This window comes from Coregonus lavaretus, assembly GCF_964263955.1.
Source record: "Coregonus lavaretus genome assembly, chromosome: 3".
Lineage (NCBI taxonomy): Eukaryota > Metazoa > Chordata > Actinopteri > Salmoniformes > Salmonidae > Coregonus > Coregonus lavaretus.
In genome coordinates this window covers 11,654,790-11,678,622 of record NC_139990.1, presented here as the reverse complement: position 1 = coordinate 11,678,622, position 23,833 = coordinate 11,654,790, and the positions used below count along the sequence as shown (strand labels likewise).

Genomic DNA, 23,833 nt, shown 5'->3' with positions numbered 1-23,833 from the left:
CAAACATATACACAGAACAGACCTCTTTTCTCTCTGACATACCGACCCAATCTTGCATTCCAATGTGCCCCCCCCCCCCCTTCTCCAGCCCCAACACAAACTGTTTTTTTTAAAGGCAGTAAACAAGGCTGAATTAACTGTTTTGCTGCCAGACAAGGCTCCGCTGATAGCCAGGGGTAGCAGTGGTAAGGATTCACTCCATGATGCTGAAAAGAAAGCTCTGCTGTTGGGACAGCTTTATGTAGGCCCTAACAGTTTGTGGGCACCGTTTGTCAATGTTATAGTGCAATTCATGTATTATTTAGCATTGTGTTGTGAAGTGGCTTTGCTGGCATGCATTAAAAAAATATATATATGTTTGCCCCACCAAGATTGACATGCTAAAATCACCACTGTTAACAATGTATACTCGCTGAAATGTCTTTATTTAGGAAAATAAAGAAATCATCAACACATGTATCTTTAAGACCAATCTTATATTAAATTACCTTTATATATATATTCCATACAAAATAGATACCTTCGTATGGTGACAACAGGGGAAAGGAAGAGATGAGAGTGAGAGATGCAGGGAGAGACACATAACAACAAAAGGATCGATGGAACTGATGTCCTGTTCCTCTGGGGGAAGACTATACATTGCGCACGCACAGGCCACCTTAAAGATAGGACCCTTCAGTGTTACAAACACCGGTTCCCTATGAGGGAAGACTTTTATTAACGCACACACAGGCTGCCTATGGGGGGGAATACTTTCAGGGGCACAGACAGAAGATGGGTTACCATGGCGACCGGTGCTCCATCTCCAGGGAACCCAGTGATGGACAAGGTGAGGCAAAGAGAGAGGCGTAATTAAAGAGAAAGGGGGCGGGGGTCAAAACTCATAGGTCATAACATCCTCTTCAGACACAACAGGAAGTAAAAACAGGGTGTGTGTAGTGGGGGGAGTTTGGGGTGTGTGTGTACTCAGACGATCTTGTTCTCCGGTGCAGTAATCCTCTTCAACACGCCCTCCAGTGAAATCAGAGTCAAGGAAACCACAGCAAGACAGATGTAACACACAGTGGTCACACAACACCTTTACCATACTCTCACACTCTTGTAAAGGATATGTTTTTTCGTTAGTGCCTGTAAGGCTTCTTCTACTTTTTTCTGGAACTTAACGACAGAGTCACATTCACATGGGTCCTCCTCTGTAAAGACAGACAGCATAAAGTCACATTCACATGCATCCTCCTCTATAAAGACAGACAGCATAGTCACACAAGGTAGTGGAGATTTACTTTATGAGCAGGAAAGACATTCTGTGGGTGTGTGTGAGTGAGTGAGTGAGTAAATGATTAAATATATGTGTAGTGCAGAGTTTTGAGTGTGATGTGTTTGTGTTTAACACCCCTCATCCTCCCTTGTCCCCCCAGCCTGCAGTAAGGCCGCCACAGACGTGGTGTTCCTGATCGTGCATCCAGAGAACCTTGCAGCTGGTCAAGAAGTGGATCAATCAGATCATAGAAAAACTGGATGTCTCAGAGACCAAGGCTCACGTTAGACTGGTCCAGTACTCCAGCTCTCTCAAACAGCTGTGTGTGTGTGTGTGTGAATGTGTGTGGGTGTGTGTGTGTGTTTCGGACCTTGACAGATGTTGATCTGCAGCTTCTTAGCGATGGCCGTCATGGCTTTGAAGTCTGCGGTGTAGAAGTAGTGTTCTCCTGTTGGCTCTGATGCTATCTCCCTCAACTCATCCTCTACAGCATTACCCACGCCCACAGCATACATCTTAAAACCTAGAGAGAGAGAGGGGGAGGGGGGGAGAGAGAGAGGGGGAGTGGGGGGGAGGAGAGAGAGGGGGGAGTGAGTGAGAGACAAGGCAAGAAGGGCCTTCTATGCCATCAAAAGGAACATAAAATTCGACATACCAATTATGATCTGGCAAAAAATACTTGAATCAGTTATAGAACCCATTTCCCTTTGTGGTTGTGAGGTCTGGGGTCCGCTCAACAACCAAGAATTCACAAAATGGTACAAACACCAAATTGAGACTCTGCATGCAGAATTCTGCAAAAATATCCTCAGTGTACAACTTAGAACACCAAATAATGCATGCAGAGCAGAATTAGGCCGATACCCGCTAATTATTAAAATCCAGAAAAGAGCCGTTAAAATTCTACAACCAACTAAAAGGAAGTGATTCCCAAACCTTCCATAACAAAGCCATCACCTACAGAGAAATGAATCTGGAAAAGAGTCCCCTAAGCAAGTGATAAACTCCCATATCAATTGGGTGAAATACCACAGTGTGCAATCACAGCAGCAAGATTTGTGACCTGTTGCAACAAAAAAAGGGCAACCAGTGAAGAACAAACACCATTGTAAATACAACCCTTATTTATGTTTATTTATTTTCCCTTTTGTACTTTAGCTATTTGCATATCATTACAACACTGTATATAGACATAATATGACATTTGAAATGTCTTTATTCTTTTGGAACTTTTGTGAGTGTAATGTTTACTGTTAATTTTTTATTGTTTATTTCACTTGTGTTTATTATCTATTTCACTTGCTTTGGCAATGTAAACATATGTTTCCTATGCCAATTAAGCTCCTTAAATTGAATTGAGTGAGGGGGAGAGAGAGAAGGGGGAGAGAGAGTGAGTGGGGGAGGGGGAGAGAGGGGGGAGAGAGAGGGGGAGAGAGTGAGGGGGAGAGAGCGAGAGGGAGAGCAAGAGGGGGAGGGAGGGAGGGGGGGGGGATGTTAGAAAGACCATGATTAGAGACAGATACAAACACTTTAATACCTCATGCAGAGTGGATCCACAGTAAAACGTTATAAAATAAACATGACTGACCCTTGGAGATCACTACACATGCATTCACACATCCTTTCACACACACTTAAACACTCTCCCTCCTTCCCTCCCTCACCTTGCTCCTTGGCCTTCTTGGCGGCGTCTCCGATGTAGTCCTGGCTGCGTCCATCGGTGAACACGATGCCGACCTTGGCGACCCCGGGCCGTGCCCCACCGGCTGGTGCAAAGCTGCTGTCTGTCAGGAAGCGCAGGGCCTGGCCTGTCATGGTCCCCCTCTCCATGTAGGCCATCTTCTTCACCGCGTCCTTCAGGTCCTTCTTGTTGTTGTAACGACCCAGAGGGAACTCCTGAGACGGGAGGAGGAGGAAGAGGAGGAGGGTGGGGAGGTTGTGAGTTATCACAGTTAGTCAAAGGTTTCTCACAATAATAAATAAATAAATAAATAGTGAACCTCACCATGTAATCTCATGTTATTAAAAAACACACACACACACCTGTTTGACAGAGCTGGAGTACTGGACCAGTCCAACATGAGCCTTGGTCTCGGAGACGTCCAGTTTGTCTACGATCTGGTTGATCCACTTCTTGACCAGCTCAAAGTTCTCTGGACGCACGCTCTTAGAACCATCGATTAGGAACACCACATCTGTGGCGGCATTACTGCAGGCTGGGAGGGGCAGATGGGGGTGTTTACACATCACACTCAAATTCTACAATACTCATACATTCTATAATTCTCTCTCACACTCACTCTCACATACACACACACACACACATACTTACTCTCTCACACACACACACTCACCACTGCAGCTTTTGCCATCCTCCAGTAGACTGAAGCCCTCCTTGCAGGCACACTTGAATGACCCTGGTGCGCTGATGCATACCTGCTGACAGTCATGATCTCCACTGGCACACAGGTCTGCCACTGTGTTTAGGCATGCACAGACACACATACACAGGAGGGAACAAACAAACACACAGGTACGCACGCACGCACGCACATACACACACACACACACAGGTACACACACACACAGACACACGCAGGCACACATACAAGCACACAGGCAGACACACACACACAGGGGTGGGGTGGTGGGGGTTAGGGGACAGAATAACACTATGTCAGTTTGAAAACTGGAGGAAATCTACAGTTGATTTTAAGGATCCACTGAGATCTAATGATTTAAAAGAAATCCGGTAGGATCTACTGGAATCTGTTGTTTGTTGTAGAAGACAGTGGATCTTTAAAGAGACAGGGGTGGGAGAGATTGGAGAGATTTGTACCTGCTTTAGACCTGTAGACCAAATAGTTTTATTGTCCCAATTTAAAATAAATGTGGAAATTGGAATTAGAAAAGGTAATTGGTTGTTTCCAAATGATGTCACTGTCAGGTATAGGCTCGTCCAATAGGAAGCCATCCCTGTTTACATGCAGCTCCACCCCTGGGAGGGTTATCCAACATGAAGGGCCATTAAAACAGCTAGCAACTGGGCCCAGCCAAGGCTAGAGCTGATTGGAGGTTTGATTTGATTAACACTAGTGGAACACTAATCAGAAGCTTCAGTCTCACCCCTCAGAGGGGGAGGAGTTACTGAAGATTGACACCTTACCCTAGCCACACCCACCAACTCCTTTGGTGAGGATGAAGACAAGGATGATGATTGCGAAGACTCCTCTCCAATTCCCCTCCCTCCCTCCGTCACACACATCCTCCCTTTCCTTATTTTTCCCCACCTTCCCTCCCTTGTCAATAGGCCACACTAGAACAGCCCACTTATCAGCAACAGATCAGACCATATTGCAATGTTAGTCTTTTCTAGCATGGCCATCTTATTATTACCCTCTCTTTCATTCCCTCTTCCTCCCCCTCTTCTATGTCCTTCCTGTCCTTCCCTCTTTCTCCCTCCCTATCTCACCACAGAAAGCCTCTTGGAACTTCTTGGTGAGTTTCTCGATGACTGAGTAGCTCTCTACGTAGTCCACGTGGTCGTCCAACTGCTCGCTGGCGATCTGCTTCAGCGTATTCAGGTCTACGCGCCCTACGCCGATGGCGTATAGCTCGATACCCGCGTCCCGGGCACGTGCCGCCACATCCTTGACGTTGTCCTGGGGACGACCGTCTGTCACGATGATGGCTACCTGGAGGAGATATGGAAACGATACGACATTAGTTGGATAGACTAGTTGGTTAATAGGAACCAGGTTAGGTCACACAACAGCAGCCGGTCGCTGAGACACAAAATGGTGATAAAGGGTGAGTAAAGGCCAAGGTGCTTGATTGAGCTTGCCTGTTGCAATGGACCAAATAGAAAAGTCCCAAAAGTGTAAACCCCACCCATCTGGCACTACAGGCTGCCTAAAGCAAATGTAAGTATTTGAAAGATTTCAGATAGGATTTGAACCCAGGTCTGGTGTGCATCTGACCTACCTTGCTGATGTCTGGGGACTTGACGCGGGCGCCCTCTGCCTCGCTAAAAGCTACGTTGAGGGCGAACTGGATGGCAAGGCCGGTCATGGTGCCAGTGGACAGGGGCTCGATCTTAGTCACAGCCTTTACCAGACCTGCCTTGGTCTTATGGGTCTTCAGAGACAGCTGGAGAGAGACAAGAGTTAGGTGTGTGTGTGAGTGCATCCTAGATAGAATACATTATCTTGGAACTTTTGGGGACAACATGGCTGTGATGTAGTACGTAGAAGGGGGCATCATACAGAACGTGTGGACATCAGTGAATGTAAGGACAGTTATGGAGACCATTAAAATTGTACATCTCACCACTCAAACATACACACACACCTCGTTCTTGACGCGGCTGGCATAGTTGACCACTCCGACCCGTGTGGCATCAGGTCCAACGTCCAGTCCCTCGATGACCTTGGCCAGGAACACCTTGACCTGCTCGAACTCTGATGGACGCACGCTCCTACTGCTGTCCACGATGAACACCAGGTCTGTAGGGCGAGTGTTACACAGACCTGCCGCTGGGGAAGGGGTGGGGGGGGGGGGTTGGAGGGAGAGAGAGAAAAAGAGAGAGATAGCGAGAGATTGATTATTATTAGTGACAATGATTACTATTATTCAAATTCATATTGAGAAAATCTTCAATGGCTGGTCAATTCTGCTGTCCATATTCTCTTTGCATTCAATTGCGAGAGGAGGGATCTGTAGAGGTGGAGGAGAGGAAGAGAGGGAGAAGTGAGAAAGAGTGGAGAGGGGGAGTGAAAGAGTGGAGAGGGGGAGTGAAAGAGTGGGGAGGGGAAGTGAGAAAGAGTGGAGGGGGAGTGAGAAGGAGTGGAGAGGGGGAGTGAGAAAGAGTGGAGGGGGGGAGTGAGAAAGAGTGGAGGGGGGGAGTGAAAGAGTGGGGAGGGGGAGTGAGAAAGAGTGGAGAGGGGGAGTGAGAAAGAGTGGAGAGGGGGAGTGAGAAAGAGTGGAGGGGGGGAGTGAGAAAGAGTGGAGGGGGGGAGTGAAAGAGTGGGGAGGGGGAGTGAGAAAGAGTGGAGAGGGGGAGTGAGAAAGAGTGGAGCGGGGGAGTGAGAAAGAGTGGAGGGGGGGAGTGAAAGAGTGGAGAGGGGGAGTGAAAGAGTGGAGAGGGGGAGTGAAAGAGTGGAGAGGGGGAGTGAGAAAGAGTGGAGGGGGAGTGAGAAAGAGTGGAGAGGGGGAGTGAGAAAGAGTGGAGAGGGGGAGTGAGAACCAGGTATGAGGATGCAAGGAGGGAGGAGAACAGTAAGAGGGAGGAGCAAATCAAGGGAGGGGAAAAGAGAGAGAGAAAGAGGGTATTAGGGAGGGAGGGAGGGAGGGAGGGAGGGAGGGTATGAAAGGGAGACAAGACAGAGGGAGCAAAAATAGAGAATTAGAGGTCAATGAGTCTGGATGTATTAATCACCCAGAACCAGACTGAGAGGAAGCCTCAGATGATTTAGAGTTCTAGATATGATGAGAGAGAGAGGTTTTCCAAAAACAGCTCAGACTACTGTCACCTCGTCAATAAACTCAACAAAGTAAAATACACAAAGCTCAATACACACAATAAAGCAAGCTAGAGAGAGAAAGAAAGAGTCACTGAGAGAGTCGTAGAGAACGAGAGAGAGAGAGAGAAAGAAAGGCAGTAGAGAACGAGGGAGAGAGAGAGAGGCAGTAGAGAACGAGGGAGAGAGAGAGAGGCAGTAGAGAACGAGGGAGAGAGAGAGAGGCAGTAAAGAGAGAACAAGGGAGAGAGAGAGAGGCAGTAGAGAACGAGGGAGAGAGAGAGAGGCATTGGGGGAGAACGAGGGAGAGAGAGAGAGGCAGTAGAGAACGAGGGAGAGAGAGAGAGGCAGTAAAGAGAGAACAAGGGAGAGAGAGAGAGGCAGTAGAGAACGAGGGAGAGAGAGAGAGGCAGTAGAGAACGAGGGAGAGAGAGAGAGGCAGTAGAGAACGAGGGAGAGAGAGAGAGGCAGTAGAGAACGAGGGAGAGAGAGAGAGAGGCAGTAGAGAGAGAGGGAGAGAGAGAGAGGCAGTAGAGAACGAGGGAGAGAGAGAGGCAGTAGAGAACGAGGGAGAGAGAGAGAGGCAGTAGAGAACGAGGGAGAGAGAGAAAGGCAGTAGAGAACGAGGGAGAGAGAGAGAGGCAGTAGAGAGAGAGGGAGAGAGGGAGAGAGAGAGGCAGTAGAGAGAGAGGGAGAGCGAGAGAGGCAGTAGAGAGAGAGGGAGAGAGAGGCAGTAGAGAGAGAGGGAGAGAGAGAGGCAGTAGAGAACGAGGGAGAGAGAGAGAGGCAGTAGAGAACGAGGGAGAGAGAGAGAGAGTAGAGAACGAGGGAGAGAGAGAGGCAGTAGAGAATGAGGGAGAGAGAGAGAGACAGTAGAGAGAGAGGGAGAGAGAGAGAGGCAGTAGAGAGAGAGGGAGAGAGAGAGAGGCAGTAGAGAGAGAGGGAGAGAGAGAGGCAGTAGAGAACGAGGGAGAGAGAGAGGCAGTAGAGAACGAGGGAGAGAGAGAGAGGCAGTAGAGAGAGGGAGAGAGAGAGAGGCAGTAGAGAACGAGGGAGAGAGAGAGAGGCAGTAGAGAACGAGGGAGAGAGAGAGGCAGTAGAGAACGAGGGAGAGAGAGAGAGGCAGTAGAGAACGAGGGAGAGAGAGAGAGGCAGTAGAGAGAGGGAGAGAGAGAGAGGCAGTAGAGAACGAGGGAGAGAGAGAGAGGCAGTAGAGAACGAGGGAGAAAGAGAGAGGCAGTAGAGAACGAGGGAGAGAGAGAGAGGCAGTAGAGAACGAGGGAGAGAGAGAGAGGCAGTAGAGAACGAGGGAGAGCGAGAGAGGCAGTAGAGAGAGAGGGAGAGAGAGAGAGGCAGTAGAGAACGAGGGAGAGAGAGAGGCAGTAGAGAACGAGGGAGAGAGAGAGGCAGTAGAGAACGAGGGAGAGAGAGAGAGGCAGTAGAGAACGAGGGAGAGCGAGAGAGGCAGTAGAGAACGAGGGAGAGAGAGAAAGGCAGAAGAGTGTAGCTGTATGTGATCTTTCATACTCTATGTTTATGCAACATCACTGATCTCCTTTCTCCCCCTTCACCTCTATCGTTCCCTCACTGCAGCAGTTTATACTGTACCTCCTCTAACATCCCACAAACACACACACACACACACACACAACCACAACCACACACACACACTTGAACACCTAAATTAACACTTAATTACAATACTTACACCAACACCAACCTTTCAAGCACACTGACACTTCCAAACTAGCAACCAACTCTTAATAAGCTATACTAACCCAAAAACAAATACTTTGAAACTATAACATCCATTCAATGTTCACTGACTGACTCAATTGGAGTCAGTATCCAGCCACATCATTATACAGCTAGTACTCTATTCACCTCTATGCGTCTCTATGCGTCTCTCTGCCCTAAAGAGCTTAGACCCAGCACCACCCTGGACCACCAAGAACCATTGATACAGATCTCTCTGTGTGATTCTTGTTACACCCAGCAGCTGTATAATGTCTCTCTAGAACCTACTCGGGCTGTTCCACTCTACACAGCAGACACTGTCAGGGAAAAGGAAAGACCGAAAGATGGAGAGATAATAATAATAATAATAATATGCCATTTAGCAGACGCTTTTATCCAAAGCGACTTACAGTCATGAGTGCATACATTTTTGTGTATGGGTGGTCCCGGGGATCGAACCCACTACCTTGGCGTTACAAGCGCCGTGCTCTACCAGCTGAGCTACAGAGGACCACAGAGATGCAGAGGTTAGGAAAGGGTACCAGGTTGTTTAAGGGGCTCTGAGGCTAAGTGACTGCACCATTTGGGGTCTGGGGCAAGCTGGGGTTAGGAATAATGGGTTAGGGGTTAGAGTTGGGATAAGAGTCCAAGTCAGTGGATCATGATTCTTGACCCATTGTGGAGGTAATATGGGTTATAACTAAAGGTAAGAGGTTAATGGTTACGATTAGTGTTTAGGTTTTAGATTATGGGTCAGGGTTAGAGGTCAGGAGGTTCTTACCCATAGCGGAGGCGGTGCGGAGGTCCCCGGACCCGGGAGTGGTGGTGTGAGCTCCCATGAGGCCGAGCAGCAGCAGGAACAACGGCGGAGAGGGTATCATGATGACTGAAGGATCCAACTGGAACAGGATCCAAAAAGAACCGAAAAGGGACCAAAAACGACCTAAGCACCACAGAAGAGGGAGAACAGTCCTAGAGCGGTGGCCCAGGAGAGAGTGACTAGGCGAGGGGAGAGAGGAAGAGATAGTGACTGGGCAAGGGGAGAGAGGAGGAGATAGTGACTGGGCGAGGGAGGAGAGGAGGAAAGAGTGACTGGGCGAGGGGAGAGAGGAGGAGATAGTGACTGGACGAGGGAGGAGAGGAGGAGAGAGTGACTGGGTGAGGGTAGAGAGGAGGAGAGCGAGGCGGGACAGACACACAGTCTCCCATTCACAGCTACAGTGGGGGAAAAAAGTATTTGATCCCCTGCTGATTTGGTACATTTGCCCACTGACAAAGTCATGATCAGTCTATAATTTTAATGGTAGGTTTATTTGAACAGTGAAAGACAGAATAACAACAACAAAATCCAGAAAAACGCATGTCAAAAATGTTATAAATTTATTTGCATTTTAATGAGGGAAATAAGTATTCGACCCCTCTGCAAAACATGAGTTAGTACTTGGTGGCAAAACCCTTGTTGGCAATCACAGAGGTCAGATGTTTCTTGTAGTTGGCCACCAGGTTTGCACACATCTCAGGAGGGATTTTGTTCCACTCCTCTTTGCAGATCTTCTCCAAGTCATTAAAGTTTCGAGGCTGACGTTTGGCAACTCGAACCTTCAGCTCCCTCCACAGATTTTCTATGGGATTAAGGTCTGGAGACTGGCTAGGCCACTCCAGGACCTTAATGTGCTTCTTCTTGAGCCACTCCTTTGTTGCCTTGGCCGTGTGTTTTAGGTTATTGTCATGCTGGAATACCCATCCACGACCCATTTTCAATGCCCTGGCTGAGGGAAGGAGGTTCTCACCCAAGATTTGACGGTACATGGCCCTGTCCATCATCCCTTTGATGCGGTGAAGTTGTCCTGTCCCCTTAGCAGAAAAACACCCCCAAAGCATAATGTTTCCACCTCCATGTTTGACGGTGGGGATGGTGTTCTTGGGGTCATGGGCAGCATTCCTCCTCCTCCAAACACGGCGAGTTGAATTGATGCCAAAGAGCTCGATTTTGGTCTCATCTGACCACAACACTTTCACCCAGTTCTCCTCTGAATCATTCAGATGTTCATTGGCAAACTTCAGACGGCCCTGTATATGTGCTTTCTTGAGCAGGTGGACCTTGCAGGTGCTGCAGGATTTCAGTCCTTCACGGCGTAGTGTGTTACCAATTGTTTTCTTGGTGACTATGGTCCCAGCTGCCTTGAGATCATTGACAAGATCCTCCCGTGTAGTTCTGGGCTGATTCCTCACCGTTCTCATGATCATTGCAACTCCATGAGGTGAGATCTTGCATGGAGCCCCAGGTCGAGGGAGATTGACAGTTCTTTTGTGTTTCTTCCATTTGCGAATAATCGCACTAACTGTTGTCACCTTCTCACCAAGCTGCTTGGCGATGGTCTTGTAGCCCATTCCAGCCTTGTGTAGGTCTGCAATCTTGTCCCTGACATCCTTGGAGAGCTCTTTGGTCTTGGCCATGGTGGAGAGTTTGGAATCTGATTGATTGATTGCTTCTGTGGACAGGTGTCTTTTATACAGGTAACAAACTGAGATTAGGAGCACTCCCTTTAAGAGTGTGCTCCTAATCTCAGCTCGTTACCTGTATAAATGACACCTGGGAGCCAGAAATCTTTCTGATTGAGATGGGGTCAAATACTTATTTCCCTCATTAAAATGCAAATCAATTTCTAAAAAATTGTACATGCATTTTTCCTGGATTTTGTTGTTGTTATTCTGTCTCTCACTGTTTAAATAAACCTACCATTAAAATTATAGACTGATAATTTCTTTGTCAGTGGGCAATCGTACAAAATCAGCAGGGGTCAAATACTTTTTTCCCTCACTGTACTGGTTATCAATGCAACGGCTTCAAACTCAACCCACAGACAACCCCCCTCTGTACCACTGCCGCCACTGTGTGTGTGTGTGTGTGTGTGTAAACGCATACAGTGCCTTGCAAAAGTATTCATCCACCTTGGCGTTTTTCCTATTTTGTTGCATTACAACCTGTAATTTAAATTGATTTTTATTTGGATTTCATGTAATGGACATACACAAAATAGTCCAAATTGGTGAAGTGAAAAAAATAACTTGTTTCAAAAAATTCAAAGAAATAAATAACGGAAAAGTGGTTCGTGCATATGTATTCACCCCCTTTGCTATGAAGCCCCTAAATAAGATCTGGTGCAACCAATTACCTTCAGAAGTCACATAATTAGTTAAATAAAGTCCACGTGTACAATCCAAGTGTCACATGATCTGTCACATGCTCTCAGTATATATACATCTGTTCTGAAAGGCCCCAGAGTCTCCAACACCACTAAGCAAGGGGCACCACCAAGCAAGCGGCACCATGAAGACCAAGGAGCTCTCCAAACAGGTCAATGACAAAGTTGTGGAGAAGTACAGATCACGGTTGGGTTATAAGAAAATATCAGAAATATTGAACATCCCACGGAGCACCAATAAATCCATTATTAAAAAATTGAAAGAATACGGCACCACAACAAACCTGCCAAGAGAGGGCCGCCCACCAAAACTCACGGACCAGGCAAGGAGGGCATTAATCAGAGATGCAACAAAGAGACCAAAGATAACCCTGAAGGAGCTGCAAAGCTCCACAGCAAAGATTGGAGTATCTGTCCATAGGACCACTTTAAGCCGTACACTCCACAGAGCTGGGCTTTACCGAAGATTGGCCAGAAAAAAGCCATTGCTTAAAGAAAAAAATAAGCAAACACGTTTGGCGTTTGCCAAAAGGCATGTGGGAGACTCCCCAAACATATGGAAGAAGGTACTCTGGTCAGATGAGACTAAAATTGAGCTTTTTGACTATCAAGGAAAACGCTATGTCTGGCGCAAACTCACCTCTCATCACCCCGAGAACACCATCCCCACAGTGAAGCATGGTGGGGGCAGCATCATGCTGTGGGGATGTTTTTCATCGGGACTGGGAAACTGGTCAGAATTGAAGGAATGATGGATGGCGCTAAATACAGGGAAATCCTTGAGGGAAACCTGTTTCAGTCTTCCAGAGATTTGAGACTGGGACAGAGGTTCACCTTCCAGCAGGACAATGACCCTAAGCATACTGCTAAAGCAACACTTGAGTGGTTTAAGGGGAAACATTTAAATGTCTTGGAATGGCCTAGTCAAAGCCCAGACCTCAATCCAATTGAGAATCTGTGGTATGACTTAAAGATTGCTGTACACCAGCGGAACCCATCCAACTTGAAGGAGCTGGAGCAGTTTCACCTTGAAGAATGGGCAAAAATCCCAGTGGCTAGATGTGCCAAGCTATAAAGACATAACCCAAGAGACTTGCAGCTGTAATTGCTGCAAAGGGTGGCTCTACAAAGTATTGACTTTGGGGGGGGTGAATAGTTATGCACGCTCAAGTTTTCTGTTTCTTTGTCTTATTTCTTGTTTGTTTCACCCCAAAAAAATATTTTGCATCTTCAAAGTGGTAGGCATGTTGTGTAAATGAAATGATACAAACCCCCCAAAAATCCATTTTAATTCCAGGTTGTAAGGCAACAAAATAGGAAAAATGCCAAGGGGGGTGAATACTTTCGCAAGCTACTGTACATCAGCATATGCTTTTGAGCAATGTTCAATGTAAACTGATTGAGACAAGTTTCAAGTTAATGGTGTGTGTGTGTGTGTTTATCAGAAAGTAAATGTTTTCAGTGACGAAGATACTGAAAATCTGAACAACTGTCCGAGAGAGAGAGTGTGTGTGTGTGTGTGTGTGGACGTGTTTAGGGTTAAGGTTAGAATTAGTGTTAGGGTTAGAATTAGGTTTAGGTTTAGGATTAGGAGATAGGGTTAGTTTTAGGGTTAGGGTTAGGAGCTAGGGTTAGGTTTAGGGTTAGGGTTAAGGTTAGGTTTTTGGGTTAAGGTTAGGGTTAGGTTTAGGGTTAGGGAAAATAGGATTTGGGGTTAGGGTTAGTGGTGTTGTGAGCTCCCATGTGACTGAGCAGCAGCAGGAACAACGGTGGAGAGGGTATCATGATGACTGAAGGATCCAACTGGAACAGGACCCAAAAAGAACCAAAAAGGGACCAAAAACGACCTAAGCACTACAGAAGAGGGAGAACAGTCCTAGAGCGGTGGCCCAGGAGAGAGTGACTAGGCGAGGGGAGAGAGGAGGAGATAGTGACTGGGCAAGGGGAGAGAGGAGGAGATAGTGACTGGGCAAGGGGAGAGAGGAGGAGAGAGTGACTGGGCGAGGGTAGGGAGGAGGAGAGAGTGACTGGGCGAGGGGAGAGAGGAGGAGAGAGTGACTGGGTGAGGGTAGAGAGGAGGAGAGAGTGACTGGCTGAGGGTAGAGAGGAGGAGAGAGTGACTGGGCGAGGGGAGAGAGGAGGAGAGAGTGACTGGGTGAGGGTAGGGAGGAGGAGAGAGTGACTGGGCGAGGGGAGAGAGGAGGAGAGCGAAGCGGGACGGACAAACAGACTCACAGTCACAGCTACTGGTTATCAATGCAACGGCTTCAAACTCAACCCACAGACAGCCCCCCTCTGTACCACTGCCGTCACCGGGTGTGTGTGTCTGTGTGTGTGTGTGTGTGTGGACGTGTTTAACTATTCTTGTGGGGACCAGAATTCCCTACAAGAATAGTAAACGAACAACATTTTGACCAACTGGGGACATTATGTTAGTCCCCACAAGGTCAAATGCTATTTCTAGGGGGTTTAGGGTTAAGGTTAGAATTAGTGTTAGGGTTAGAATTACATTAAGGGTTAGGGTTAGGAACTAGGGTTAGTTTTAGGGTTAGGGTTAGTGGCTAGGGTTAGGTTTAGGGTTAAGATTAGGTTTTTGGGTTAAGGTTAGGGTTAGGGTAAGAGTACAGGTTAGGGTTAGGTTTAGGGTTAGGGGTTAGGGAAAATGTGTGTGTGTGTGTAAGGCAGCTTTAGTGTATCCTCTTATACTGTGCGGTGTGTATGTGTAGGTGTGTGTGCCTACAGTGTGTGTGCCTACAGTGTGTGTGTGTGTGTGTGTGGGTGAGTGTCCGCACACGCATACATCAGCATATGCTTTTGACCAATGTACAATGTAAACTGATTGAGAAAAGTTTAATGTGAATGGTGTGTGTGTGTGTGTGTATCAGAAAGTGAATGTTTTCAGTGACAAAGATACTGAAAATCTGAACAACTGTCCGAGAGAGAGAGAGAGTGTGTGTGTGTGTGTGTGTTTGTGTCCGAGCTTATGAATTTCAGTATATTGGCCAACTGTAGAATTGTTGTTGAATGAGCTCTTTGAGAGCAGTATATGTGTGTGTGTGTGTGTGTGTGTGTGTGTGTGTGTGTGTGTGTGTGTGTGTGTGTGTGTGTGTGTGTGTGTGTGTGTGTGTGTGTGTGTGTGTGTGTGTGTGTGTGTGTGTGTGTGTGTGTGTGTGTGTGTGTGTGTGTGTGTGTGTGTGTGTGTGTGTGTGTGTGTGTGTGTGTGTGTGTGTGTGTGTGTGTGTGTGTGTGTGTGTGTGTGTGCGCGCGAGTGTGAGTAATTACTCTACTAATGACTGTAGCTTACATTCAGGCTGCGGACGCGTTCCTGTTCCCTCATTTTTTCTCCTTTGCTTATTTCAATACTTTAGACATGCATCCTTCCCTCCTTTCCTACATTAAGGGCAGGTCTTTACCATTCCACAAATCCTTGAGGTCAGAAGTAATGCTGGTTGCCAGTCTTCCCCTCTAATCAGGGAATGATTCAGACCTCACTGGCCAATCAATGACAATCAATCAATGAACTATTGGGGGGAACAGACAACTAGCAGTACTGCCGACATCAGGCTTCGATTTGAGAACACCTGACAGAGGAAAAAAGAGAGAGGAAGGATGTCAAAGTACTCCCTGTACTGCATCATTCTGTGCTATCCTCTCCCCTCTCTTCTATCAGGTAGGCAGTGGGCCCCTACAGCCAAACAGCAAACACCCTCTATCTGAAAACACACACACAAACATATACACAGAACAGACCTCTTTTCTCTCTGACATACCGACCCAATCTTGCATTCCAATGTGCCCCCCCCCCCCCTTCTCCAGCCCCAACACAAACTGTTTTTTTTAAAGGCAGTAAACAAGGCTGAATTAACTGTTTTGCTGCCAGACAAGGCTCCGCTGATAGCCAGGGGTAGCAGTGGTAAGGATTCACTCCATGATGCTGAAAAGAAAGCTCTGCTGTTGGGACAGCTTTATGTAGGCCCTAACAGTTTGTGGGCACCGTTTGTCAATGTTATAGTGCAATTCATGTATTATTTAGCATTGTGTTGTGAAGTGGCTTTGCTGGCATGCATAAAAAATATATATATATATGTTTGCCCCACCAAGATTGACATGCTAAAATCACCACTGTTAACAATGTATACTCGCTGAAATGTCTTTATTTAGGAAAATAAAGAAATCATCAACACATGTATCTTTAAGACCAATCTTATATTAAATTACCTTTATATATATATTCCATACAAAATAGATACCTTCGTATGGTGACAACAGGGGAAAGGAAGAGATGAGAGTGAGAGATGCAGGGAGAGACACATAACAACAAAAGGATCGATGGAACTGATGTCCTGTTCCTCTGGGGGAAGACTATACATTGCGCACGCACAGGCCACCTTAAAGATAGGACCCTTCAGTGTTACAAACACCGGTTCCCTATGAGGGAAGACTTTTATTAACGCACACACAGGCTGCCTATGGGGGGGAATACTTTCAGGGGCACAGACAGAAGATGGGTTACCATGGTGACCGGTGCTCCATCTCCAGGGAACCCAGTGATGGACAAGGTGAGGCAAAGAGAGAGGCGTAATTAAAGAGAAAGGGGGCGGGGGTCAAAACTCATAGGTCATAACATCCTCTTCAGACACAACAGGAAGTAAAAACAGGGTGTGTGTAGTGGGGGGAGTTTGGGGTGTGTGTGTACTCAGACGATCTTGTTCTCCAGTGCAGTAATCCTCTTCAACACGCCCTCCAGTGAAATCAGAGTCAAGGAAACCACAGCAAGACAGATGTAACACACAGTGGTCACACAACACCTTTACCATACTCTCACACTCTTGTAAAGGATATGTTTTTTCGTTAGTGCCTGTAAGGCTTCTTCTACTTTTTTCTGGAACTTAACGACAGAGTCACATTCACATGGGTCCTCCTCTGTAAAGACAGACAGCATAAAGTCACATTCACATGCATCCTCCTCTATAAAGACAGACAGCATAGTCACACAAGGTAGTGGATATTTACTTTATGAGCAGGAAAGACATTCTGTGGGTGTGTGTGAGTGAGTGAGTGAGTAAATGATTAAATATATGTGTAGTGCAGAGTTTTGAGTGTGATGTGTTTGTGTTTAACACCCCTCATCCTCCCTTGTCCCCCCAGCCTGCAGTAAGGCCGCCACAGACGTGGTGTTCCTGATCGTGCATCCAGAGAACCTTGCAGCTGGTCAAGAAGTGGATCAATCAGATCATAGAAAAACTGGATGTCTCAGAGACCAAGGCTCACGTTAGACTGGTCCAGTACTCCAGCTCTCTCAAACAGCTGTGTGTGTGTGTGTGTGAATGTGTGTGGGTGTGTGTGTGTGTGTGTGTTTCGGACCTTGACAGATGTTGATCTGCAGCTTCTTAGCGATGGCCGTCATGGCTTTGAAGTCTGCGGTGTAGAAGTAGTGTTCTCCTGTTGGCTCTGATGCTATCTCCCTCAACTCATCCTCTACAGCATTACCCACGCCCACAGCATACATCTTAAAACCTAGAGAGAGAGAGGGGGAGGGGGGGAGAGAGAGAGGGGGAGTGGGGGGGAGGAGAGAGAGGGGGGAGTGAGTGAGAGACAAGGCAAGAAGGGCCTTCTATGCCATCAAAAGGAACATAAAATTCGACATACCAATTATGATCTGGCAAAAAATACTTGAATCAGTTATAGAACCCATTTCCCTTTGTGGTTGTGAGGTCTGGGGTCCGCTCAACAACCAAGAATTCACAAAATGGTACAAACACCAAATTGAGACTCTGCATGCAGAATTCTGCAAAAATATCCTCAGTGTACAACTTAGAACACCAAATAATGCATGCAGAGCAGAATTAGGCCGATACCCGCTAATTATTAAAATCCAGAAAAGAGCCGTTAAAATTCTACAACCAACTAAAAGGAAGTGATTCCCAAACCTTCCATAACAAAGCCATCACCTACAGAGAAATGAATCTGGAAAAGAGTCCCCTAAGCAAGTGATAAACTCCCATATCAATTGGGTGAAATACCACAGTGTGCAATCACAGCAGCAAGATTTGTGACCTGTTGCAACAAAAAAAGGGCAACCAGTGAAGAACAAACACCATTGTAAATACAACCCTTATTTATGTTTATTTATTTTCCCTTTTGTACTTTAGCTATTTGCATATCATTACAACACTGTATATAGACATAATATGACATTTGAAATGTCTTTATTCTTTTGGAACTTTTGTGAGTGTAATGTTTACTGTTAATTTTTTATTGTTTATTTCACTTGTGTTTATTATCTATTTCACTTGCTTTGGCAATGTAAACATATGTTTCCTATGCCAATTAAGCTCCTTAAATTGAATTGAGTGAGGGGGAGAGAGAGAAGGGGGAGAGAGAGTGAGTGGGGGAGGGGGAGAGAGGGGGGAGAGAGAGGGGGAGAGAGTGAGGGGGAGAGAGCGAGAGGGAGAGCAAGAGGGGGAGGGAGGGAGGGGGGGGGGATGTTAGAAAGACCATGATTAGAGACAGATACAAACACTTTAATACCTCATGCAGAGTGGATCCACAGTAAAACGTTATAAAATAAACATGACTGACCCTTGGAGATCACTACACATGCATTCACACATCCTTTCACACACACTTAAACACTCTCCCTCCTTCCCTCCCTCACCTTGCTCCTTGGCCTTCTTGGCGGCGTCTCCGATGTAGTCCTGGCTGCGTCCATCGGTGAACACGATGCCGACCTTGGCGACCCCGGGCCGTGCCCCACCGGCTGGTGCAAAGCTGCTGTCTGTCAGGAAGCGCAGGGCCTGGCCTGTCATGGTCCCCCTCTCCATGTAGGCCATCTTCTTCACCGCGTCCTTCAGGTCCTTCTTGTTGTTGTAACGACCCAGAGGGAACTCCTGAGACGGGAGGAGGAGGAAGAGGAGGAGGGTGGGGAGGTTGTGAGTTATCACAGTTAGTCAAAGGTTTCTCACAATAATAAATAAATAAATAAATAGTGAACCTCACCATGTAATCTCATGTTATTAAAAAACACACACACACACCTGTTTGACAGAGCTGGAGTACTGGACCAGTCCAACATGAGCCTTGGTCTCGGAGACGTCCAGTTTGTCTACGATCTGGTTGATCCACTTCTTGACCAGCTCAAAGTTCTCTGGACGCACGCTCTTAGAACCATCGATTAGGAACACCACATCTGTGGCGGCATTACTGCAGGCTGGGAGGGGCAGATGGGGGTGTTTACACATCACACTCAAATTCTACAATACTCATACATTCTATAATTCTCTCTCACACTCACTCTCACATACACACACACACACACATACTTACTCTCTCACACACACACACTCACCACTGCAGCTTTTGCCATCCTCCAGTAGACTGAAGCCCTCCTTGCAGGCACACTTGAATGACCCTGGTGCGCTGATGCATACCTGCTGACAGTCATGATCTCCACTGGCACACAGGTCTGCCACTGTGTTTAGGCATGCACAGACACACATACACAGGAGGGAACAAACAAACACACAGGTACGCACGCACGCACGCACATACACACACACACACACAGGTACACACACACACAGACACACGCAGGCACACATACAAGCACACAGGCAGACACACACACACAGGGGTGGGGTGGTGGGGGTTAGGGGACAGAATAACACTATGTCAGTTTGAAAACTGGAGGAAATCTACAGTTGATTTTAAGGATCCACTGAGATCTAATGATTTAAAAGAAATCCGGTAGGATCTACTGGAATCTGTTGTTTGTTGTAGAAGACAGTGGATCTTTAAAGAGACAGGGGTGGGAGAGATTGGAGAGATTTGTACCTGCTTTAGACCTGTAGACCAAATAGTTTTATTGTCCCAATTTAAAATAAATGTGGAAATTGGAATTAGAAAAGGTAATTGGTTGTTTCCAAATGATGTCACTGTCAGGTATAGGCTCGTCCAATAGGAAGCCATCCCTGTTTACATGCAGCTCCACCCCTGGGAGGGTTATCCAACATGAAGGGCCATTAAAACAGCTAGCAACTGGGCCCAGCCAAGGCTAGAGCTGATTGGAGGTTTGATTTGATTAACACTAGTGGAACACTAATCAGAAGCTTCAGTCTCACCCCTCAGAGGGGGAGGAGTTACTGAAGATTGACACCTTACCCTAGCCACACCCACCAACTCCTTTGGTGAGGATGAAGACAAGGATGATGATTGCGAAGACTCCTCTCCAATTCCCCTCCCTCCCTCCGTCACACACATCCTCCCTTTCCTTATTTTTCCCCACCTTCCCTCCCTTGTCAATAGGCCACACTAGAACAGCCCACTTATCAGCAACAGATCAGACCATATTGCAATGTTAGTCTTTTCTAGCATGGCCATCTTATTATTACCCTCTCTTTCATTCCCTCTTCCTCCCCCTCTTCTATGTCCTTCCTGTCCTTCCCTCTTTCTCCCTCCCTATCTCACCACAGAAAGCCTCTTGGAACTTCTTGGTGAGTTTCTCGATGACTGAGTAGCTCTCTACGTAGTCCACGTGGTCGTCCAACTGCTCGCTGGCGATCTGCTTCAGCGTATTCAGGTCTACGCGCCCTACGCCGATGGCGTATAGCTCGATACCCGCGTCCCGGGCACGTGCCGCCACATCCTTGACGTTGTCCTGGGGACGACCGTCTGTCACGATGATGGCTACCTGGAGGAGATATGGAAACGATACGACATTAGTTGGATAGACTAGTTGGTTAATAGGAACCAGGTTAGGTCACACAACAGCAGCCGGTCGCTGAGACACAAAATGGTGATAAAGGGTGAGTAAAGGCCAAGGTGCTTGATTGAGCTTGCCTGTTGCAATGGACCAAATAGAAAAGTCCCAAAAGTGTAAACCCCACCCATCTGGCACTACAGGCTGCCTAAAGCAAATGTAAGTATTTGAAAGATTTCAGATAGGATTTGAACCCAGGTCTGGTGTGCATCTGACCTACCTTGCTGATGTCTGGGGACTTGACGCGGGCGCCCTCTGCCTCGCTAAAAGCTACGTTGAGGGCGAACTGGATGGCAAGGCCGGTCATGGTGCCAGTGGACAGGGGCTCGATCTTAGTCACAGCCTTTACCAGACCTGCCTTGGTCTTATGGGTCTTCAGAGACAGCTGGAGAGAGACAAGAGTTAGGTGTGTGTGTGAGTGCATCCTAGATAGAATACATTATCTTGGAACTTTTGGGGACAACATGGCTGTGATGTAGTACGTAGAAGGGGGCATCATACAGAACGTGTGGACATCAGTGAATGTAAGGACAGTTATGGAGACCATTAAAATTGTACATCTCACCACTCAAACATACACACACACCTCGTTCTTGACGCGGCTGGCATAGTTGACCACTCCGACCCGTGTGGCATCAGGTCCAACGTCCAGTCCCTCGATGACCTTGGCCAGGAACACCTTGACCTGCTCGAACTCTGATGGACGCACGCTCCTACTGCTGTCCACGATGAACACCAGGTCTGTAGGGCGAGTGTTACACAGACCTGCCGCTGGGGAAGGGGTGGGGGGGGGGGGTTGGAGGGAGAGAGAGAAAAAGAGAGAGATAGCGAGAGATTGATTATTATTAGTGACAATGATTACTATTATTCAAATTCATATTGAGAAAATCTTCAATGGCTGGTCAATTCTGCTGTCCATATTCTCTTTGCATTCAATTGCGAGAGGAGGGATCTGTAGAGGTGGAGGAGAGGAAGAGAGGGAGAAGTGAGAAAGAGTGGAGAGGGGGAGTGAAAGAGTGGAGAGGGGGAGTGAAAGAGTGGGGAGGGGAAGTGAGAAAGAGTGGAGGGGGAGTGAGAAGGAGTGGAGAGGGGGAGTGAGAAAGAGTGGAGGGGGGGAGTGAGAAAGAGTGGAGGGGGGGAGTGAAAGAGTGGGGAGGGGGAGTGAGAAAGAGTGGAGAGGGGGAGTGAGAAAGAGTGGAGAGGGGGAGTGAGAAAGAGTGGAGGGGGGGAGTGAGAAAGAGTGGAGGGGGGGAGTGAAAGAGTGGGGAGGGGGAGTGAGAAAGAGTGGAGAGGGGGAGTGAGAAAGAGTGGAGCGGGGGAGTGAGAAAGAGTGGAGGGGGGGAGTGAAAGAGTGGAGAGGGGGAGTGAAAGAGTGGAGAGGGGGAGTGAAAGAGTGGAGAGGGGGAGTGAGAAAGAGTGGAGGGGGAGTGAGAAAGAGTGGAGAGGGGGAGTGAGAAAGAGTGGAGAGGGGGAGTGAGAACCAGGTATGAGGATGCAAGGAGGGAGGAGAACAGTAAGAGGGAGGAGCAAATCAAGGGAGGGGAAAAGAGAGAGAGAAAGAGGGTATTAGGGAGGGAGGGAGGGAGGGAGGGAGGGAGGGAGGGTATGAAAGGGAGACAAGACAGAGGGAGCAAAAATAGAGAATTAGAGGTCAATGAGTCTGGATGTATTAATCACCCAGAACCAGACTGAGAGGAAGCCTCAGATGATTTAGAGTTCTAGATATGATGAGAGAGAGAGGTTTTCCAAAAACAGCTCAGACTACTGTCACCTCGTCAATAAACTCAACAAAGTAAAATACACAAAGCTCAATACACACAATAAAGCAAGCTAGAGAGAGAAAGAAAGAGTCACTGAGAGAGTCGTAGAGAACGAGAGAGAGAGAGAGAAAGAAAGGCAGTAGAGAACGAGGGAGAGAGAGAGAGGCAGTAGAGAACGAGGGAGAGAGAGAGAGGCAGTAGAGAACGAGGGAGAGAGAGAGAGGCAGTAAAGAGAGAACAAGGGAGAGAGAGAGAGGCAGTAGAGAACGAGGGAGAGAGAGAGAGGCATTGGGGGAGAACGAGGGAGAGAGAGAGAGGCAGTAGAGAACGAGGGAGAGAGAGAGAGGCAGTAAAGAGAGAACAAGGGAGAGAGAGAGAGGCAGTAGAGAACGAGGGAGAGAGAGAGAGGCAGTAGAGAACGAGGGAGAGAGAGAGAGGCAGTAGAGAACGAGGGAGAGAGAGAGAGGCAGTAGAGAACGAGGGAGAGAGAGAGAGAGGCAGTAGAGAGAGAGGGAGAGAGAGAGAGGCAGTAGAGAACGAGGGAGAGAGAGAGGCAGTAGAGAACGAGGGAGAGAGAGAGAGGCAGTAGAGAACGAGGGAGAGAGAGAAAGGCAGTAGAGAACGAGGGAGAGAGAGAGAGGCAGTAGAGAGAGAGGGAGAGAGGGAGAGAGAGAGGCAGTAGAGAGAGAGGGAGAGCGAGAGAGGCAGTAGAGAGAGAGGGAGAGAGAGGCAGTAGAGAGAGAGGGAGAGAGAGAGGCAGTAGAGAACGAGGGAGAGAGAGAGAGGCAGTAGAGAACGAGGGAGAGAGAGAGAGAGTAGAGAACGAGGGAGAGAGAGAGGCAGTAGAGAATGAGGGAGAGAGAGAGAGACAGTAGAGAGAGAGGGAGAGAGAGAGAGGCAGTAGAGAGAGAGGGAGAGAGAGAGAGGCAGTAGAGAGAGAGGGAGAGAGAGAGGCAGTAGAGAACGAGGGAGAGAGAGAGGCAGTAGAGAACGAGGGAGAGAGAGAGAGGCAGTAGAGAGAGGGAGAGAGAGAGAGGCAGTAGAGAACGAGGGAGAGAGAGAGAGGCAGTAGAGAACGAGGGAGAGAGAGAGGCAGTAGAGAACGAGGGAGAGAGAGAGAGGCAGTAGAGAACGAGGGAGAGAGAGAGAGGCAGTAGAGAGAGGGAGAGAGAGAGAGGCAGTAGAGAACGAGGGAGAGAGAGAGAGGCAGTAGAGAACGAGGGAGAAAGAGAGAGGCAGTAGAGAACGAGGGAGAGAGAGAGAGGCAGTAGAGAACGAGGGAGAGAGAGAGAGGCAGTAGAGAACGAGGGAGAGCGAGAGAGGCAGTAGAGAGAGAGGGAGAGAGAGAGAGGCAGTAGAGAACGAGGGAGAGAGAGAGGCAGTAGAGAACGAGGGAGAGAGAGAGGCAGTAGAGAACGAGGGAGAGAGAGAGAGGCAGTAGAGAACGAGGGAGAGCGAGAGAGGCAGTAGAGAACGAGGGAGAGAGAGAAAGGCAGAAGAGTGTAGCTGTATGTGATCTTTCATACTCTATGTTTATGCAACATCACTGATCTCCTTTCTCCCCCTTCACCTCTATCGTTCCCTCACTGCAGCAG

The 23,833-nt window shown here is 47.7% G+C and overlaps 2 protein-coding genes across 2 annotated transcripts in view; both read right to left on the bottom strand.

Moving 5' to 3' along the window:
• Positions 1-1,080: 1,080 nt before the first annotated feature.
• LOC311122528 (cartilage matrix protein-like) lies at positions 1,081-9,395 on the bottom strand (the record flags this gene model as incomplete). Its single annotated transcript, XM_084158076.1, has 9 exons — positions 1,081-1,238; positions 1,629-1,781; positions 2,923-3,154; positions 3,302-3,474; positions 3,613-3,735; positions 4,731-4,953; positions 5,243-5,407; positions 5,609-5,793; positions 9,296-9,395. The coding sequence occupies 9 exons, from the start codon at positions 9,393-9,395 to the stop codon at positions 1,081-1,083; spliced, it is 1,512 nt and encodes a 503-aa protein (XP_084014202.1).
• A 7,135-nt stretch (positions 9,396-16,530) lies between these two features.
• The window catches only part of LOC311122522 (cartilage matrix protein-like), a gene marked incomplete at both ends in the record, with an annotated part of 8,162 nt that continues 859 nt past the window's right edge, over positions 16,531-23,833 (bottom strand). Inside the window, 8 exons of the mRNA XM_084158075.1 lie at positions 16,531-16,643; positions 17,085-17,237; positions 18,379-18,610; positions 18,758-18,930; positions 19,069-19,191; positions 20,187-20,409; positions 20,699-20,863; positions 21,065-21,249. Of these exons, the coding sequence (XP_084014201.1) occupies positions 16,531-16,643; positions 17,085-17,237; positions 18,379-18,610; positions 18,758-18,930; positions 19,069-19,191; positions 20,187-20,409; positions 20,699-20,863; positions 21,065-21,249 (1,367 nt within the window). The remainder of the gene's footprint in view (positions 16,644-17,084; positions 17,238-18,378; positions 18,611-18,757; positions 18,931-19,068; positions 19,192-20,186; positions 20,410-20,698; positions 20,864-21,064; positions 21,250-23,833) is intronic.